The following is a 5,089-nucleotide window of genomic DNA, read 5'->3' on the forward strand; positions in this document are numbered from 1 at the left end:
AAAAGCTAGAAAGACAAATGGACAGGACCCAAGCACATCAAAAGCTAGCAATATAGTTGGATAGAAAAAAGCCCTCCCCTCCCTATCCCTATAAGAACCGAGGGTTTGAGCAGGATGTGGTGGTGGTGGGGGGGTGGTCTTTGAGATGGGAGTCCACCATTCTCCCAGGTTGTGCAGCACCTGAATAAAACCTCCTTCCTTTTGCGCTAGCACCTGCCTCAGGAGTTTGGCTTTCCTTGTGGGAGGTAGCCAAACCTGCACATTTTGGTTACATGAGTGACCGCCCACCATTATAGCAGGGTGAATGGAGAAGGGGAAGGGGCAGAGCCGACTGTGCTGGTCAGCCTGCGCAGCTGACTTGGAAAACGCTGGGTGGGGCAATACCTAAGTACAGGACTTCTGGTTCCCTCATCACTGTATATTTTCCCACTTAAAAATGTCTTCATTATTACTGAGTACACATTCATGATGTAAAAAGAAATTCAATTGGATAAGAGAAACTCTCCTACCCATATTTACCCCGGAGGTATATGCTCCCAACGTTTCTGAAAACATACATATAAATATGTAACCTATGTGCTTTGATTAGTGGGATCTTGATTCTCACTTTGATTTTCTGACTCACAGACTACTGACATGCTGACCACCAGGACCGTCACAGCAAAGGAGAGAAGGAAGCATCTTCCTCGGGGGCAGGCAGAGGCAAACTGTCCCCAGCTGCAAGCTGGGTCCTGCCTTTTGGGCACCAGGAGCCTTCACAGTCTCTCCTGGTGCAGGTTGTGTGTAAATTTCAACCTGAGCTTTAGACCCTGTGATGGTTAATTTCATGTGTCAACTTGAGTGTGGCCGAGGGGGGGGGTGGGTGGTGGTGGTGGCTAAGAGATACCCAGAATACTAGGAAAACATCGTTTCTGGGTATAATCTGAAAGAGATTAGCATTTGAATCAATACCCTGAGTAAAAAAGGTGGCCCTCACTAATGAGGGTGAGCTGCATGTAATCTGCTGAGGGCCTGCTTAGAACAAACCCTGGAGGAAGGAAGGGGAAATTCGCTCTCGTTGCTGTAGCTGAGACATTGGTCTTCTGCCCTTGGCCACCAGTGCTCCTGGTTCTCAGGCCTTTGGACTTGGACTGGATTATACCACCGGCTTTCCTGGTTTACCAGCTTACAGACGGCAGACTGCAGGACTTCTTGGCCTCCATAGCCATGTGAGCCAATTCATGCAATATTTCCTACTGGCCTGATCTCTGGAGAACCTTCAATCACACAGACCTGTTGGTACATCTCCGCAGAAGCATGTGTAAAAGGCTAAGAACCTTCAAAGCGAGCCTAAAACCAGTTTGTTGTTAGAACAAAGGGAAGAATTTCCAGGGATCAATGCTTCCTTCTCTCTTTCTTTTAAGAAATATTACAAACACACGCCTCTTAGTGTAAAGAAATGAGAAAATAGATAAATCTATAGAAAAAAATAGTGTTCCTTTATTTAAAAATGCATGTAATGTTTTACCAAAGAATACATACACTTTTAACACACATATTTAAATCACCTTTTTGGTTGGCGTGATGTTGCCATTTGAAGAGAGCTTGAGGTGACATGTCATCTATTACATCTCCTGGGACCTACACGTGAAGCCACATTCATTCAGCCAGGCTCCGGGAACATGAAGATGAATATAACCTGGGTTCTTGCTTTGAAAGGTCTCACAGTATGTTAGGAGAATGGTCCCTCCTAAATATAGTACAGTGTGGTGCATGCTAACATTTAGAAATACACTAAACAACATGGCAACAGAGAAGAAGTATTGTATAGGATTAGGTAAACTTTGAGGCCATAGAGGTAATTTAGAGTATCTTCTTGCTCTGATGTTAGTCCAGAGACACACTATTTACTCCCATTATGAGAGAGCTTCAAGGGGCTTGCAGGTAGATATGTGGAGAGGAAGCTCCATCTTTTACTTTTACTTTTGAGGCAAAGATGTAGGTGGTGACATTGCTGCCAAAGCCCTGCTTTGTTGGCCCCCCACCTCCTGCATCGGCAGCCTTTCCATGTGTTTGGGTCCATGTGTGTCTCACACTCTAGGGCAGTGATCCTGGCTTCATGCATGCGAGCCTTGTGATTTTACCAAGATGGGATAGACTCTGGTTATACACAGGCTTCTTTCCAATAGGTCCCTAGACATCTGTGGGGGATCAGCCCTATGCTAACTGTCATTCATGCTGGAGGAGAGGTGTGGGTGGTGCGGACATTCTCACCCTTACTGGAAAGTGCATTTGACGTGATGTAAACGTCAACACAAGGAAGTGATATGTACTGACTCAGGTTAACCAGACACAGAGTCCCTGAGACAAAGTAGAGAGCTTCTTATAGATTGCTCTTAGGAGACACACCTGTGAGAAAATAAGATGGAATAGGCAGCAGAAACTGATGAGCAATGATATTGCAGCTGAGGTTTTGGCTGATCCCAGGGAGAGCTCTGGAGCTGGGACAGGCCTTCAGAGTTGTCCTAAGCTGAGGCAAAGGTGTGGTGGCTGTGTATTTACACCAGCCAGTCACTGGTTGGTTATGGGCTACCTCCTGGGAGGAGTAACAACCTTGGATAAACCAGTTCCCTCCAGCGGAAAATTCCCAGTAAGGGATGCAGCTCTGAGCTATCAGCAGCAATATGCCCAGTATCAGGGGGCTGGATGTTCAGAGAAAAGGAGACCTTGGGAGATAACAACAGTATCCACTCCAGCCCACCTTTTGTGCCACTCAGATCTACTTACTTCTTATATCTCATCTAGAAACAGGGCCTCCAGGATTCAGATTGGTCTCATTTTCTAAGAATTTGAAGGATTGGTGGACAAACCATACCTCATATTCTACAGTTGATCTTTTCTTTCTTTCTTTCTTCTTTTTTTCTTTTTTTTTTTCAAAGGAGTGATGGGAGCTTTGTTAGCACCCAGCAGACAGGCCAATGGGTGGTTGACAGGCGAATGGTCAGATGGTTGGACAGGCAGCTGGGAACATGTGGGCAGGCGACCATGAACCAGGCAGGTAGGCAGGTAGCAAGCAGGGGGATGCAGTTGGAAGCTCTCCTGTGAAGGGTGTTGCATCCCTCCAGCCACTGCCTGCTGGGGCCTGGGTGTGTGACTTAGAACTCGGTGTCTGCCACACGGAAAGCCGGCCTGCCTGAGTCAGGCATTGATGAGGAGTGAAGGCTGGCCTCCCTTTGTAGCTGGATCTCCTTTAGTGCAAATATGGAAGTCGTGTCAGGAAGTTTGTGGATCTGCTCTCCAAGACTGAAGAAGAATGGGTGCTTCATGGCATCCTCTGCGGAGATCCGACTGCGGCCTTCATACTGCAGCAGCTTGGTGAGGAGATCAGCCCCATCGCTCTCAAGTCGGGGCGCATGGCTCAAAAGGGCCTTGGCATGGTACTGGGGATAATTGTGTGCCTTGAACTCTTCGTTGGACAGGATGCCCGGCCATGTCTCCTCAGTTGGGGTTCCCAAGATGTGGAAGATGAAGTGCAACTGCTCCTCCACTGTGGAGCCTGGGAAGAGGGGCTGGCCCATGGCCATCTCATAGAAAATGCAGCCCACACCCCACATGTCAATGTGGGTGGAGTACTGTGTGCACCCGAGCAGGAGGTCGGGCGGCCGGTACCACAGTGTCACCACCTCATTGGAGTAGGTCTTCATTAGGATTGACTTGGTCCGGGCCAGGCCGAAGTCGGCCAGCTTGAGCTCTCCTCTCTCGTTGATGAGCAAGTTCTGGGGGTTGAGGTCTCGGTGCAGCACCTTCTTCCGGTGGCAGTAGGCCAGGCCCCGGAGCAGCTGGAACAGGAACAGTCTCACGTTGTGCATGTTGATGACATTCCCACAGTCAGCCAGGTACTGCTTCAGGTCCTTGTCCAGGCACTCAAAGACAAGGATGAGGGACCTCTCCATGTAGATAACGTCATGCAGCGTGACGATGTTGGCATGTCTGAGGTCCCTGAGCAGGCATACTTCCCAGATGGCAGTGCAGGGTGCCCCCTCTCCGTGTTCCAGTCTTATCTCCTTGAGTGCCACCAGGCTGTCTGTGAGCTTGCTTTTGCCTTTGTAAACGGTGGCATGGGTACCCTCACCCAGCTTGTCCAGCTTGACATAGGACTCCAGTTTCTCAAAGCCAATCTCAGACAGGCTGACATGGTGGAGGAGGTGGCTGAGGGGCTTGTTGAAGATGGGTCTGTTGAGGGCCAGCTTCTCCAGGCAGCCCTCGGGCAGCCGGCTACCAGCTGCTAGTGACAGGCGCTCGCTGATGTCCTCAGTGAAGATCTTGCACAGGGGATGGGTGTGTTTGCGCACCCTCACTGGTGACTGTACCTCACCCCAGGATGTGGCTGAAGCCTGGCCCCTTTCCCCCTCAGGCCCCATCTTCAAGTTCTGGTGTACAATCTCTGGCGCAGAGCTGAGCGGTACCCACGCAGAATGACGGTCCCCAGGGGCGGCAGGGGTGAGGGCCTCTCCAAGATCACTGCCACCTCCGCAGCCGCTCTCATCTGGTCCTATCTGTTCTGGGGAACTGTTGGTCTTGTGCATGCCTGGGCCCCCTCGGAGTGTCACTGACAGCCGCCCTTTGATCTTCATCTTATCCATGGCGACCGCTATAACTAGAAGATTGGCTCCTCTGGGGTAGATTTCTGAAGGTTTAGTAACAGTTAGAACCCAGGGATCTGGAACAGTAACGGTGGGGGCGCGCGCGAGCAAACCCAGCGCCTCGGGGCCTGCGCAGAGGCTCCTGGGGCAGCGCGAGGGCTGAGGCGGAGGGATCTCCTCCCCAGTTCGCCAAATGCGTGGTCCCCTGGCTGTTGGCTCCGGCCTCGGCCTCGGCAGATGCAGCAGAGGCAGAGAGGGAGGCAGAAACGGAGGCAGAAACGGAGGTAGAGGCGGCATTGCGTTCGGCGGACCAGGAGCGTGGCTACTGCAGGACATGTCCCGGGCTCCTCGGCGCCATCTGGACAGCCCACTGCTCTCCGGAGACTCGCAGATCCTAGGGACCAAGCACTGCGCGCTGCCTGCTACAGTTGATCTTGAAGCCATAACCGATACTCATCATACTCCTA

General features: G+C 51.0%; 1 protein-coding gene across 1 annotated transcript; it reads right to left on the minus strand.

Annotated features, from left to right (window-relative positions):
- Nucleotides 1-3,134: 3,134 nt before the first annotated feature.
- On the minus strand, nt 3,135-4,622 carry LOC308251275 (cyclin-dependent kinase 16-like; the record flags this gene model as incomplete). The annotated part of the gene is made up of 1 exon (XM_080674420.1): nt 3,135-4,622. One exon carries the CDS (start codon nt 4,620-4,622, stop codon nt 3,135-3,137), a length of 1,488 nt encoding a protein of 495 aa, XP_080530546.1.
- Between the last annotated feature and the right edge of the window lie 467 nt (nt 4,623-5,089).

Source organism: Plecotus auritus, assembly GCF_963455305.1.
Source record: "Plecotus auritus genome assembly, chromosome: 6".
Lineage (NCBI taxonomy): Eukaryota > Metazoa > Chordata > Mammalia > Chiroptera > Vespertilionidae > Plecotus > Plecotus auritus.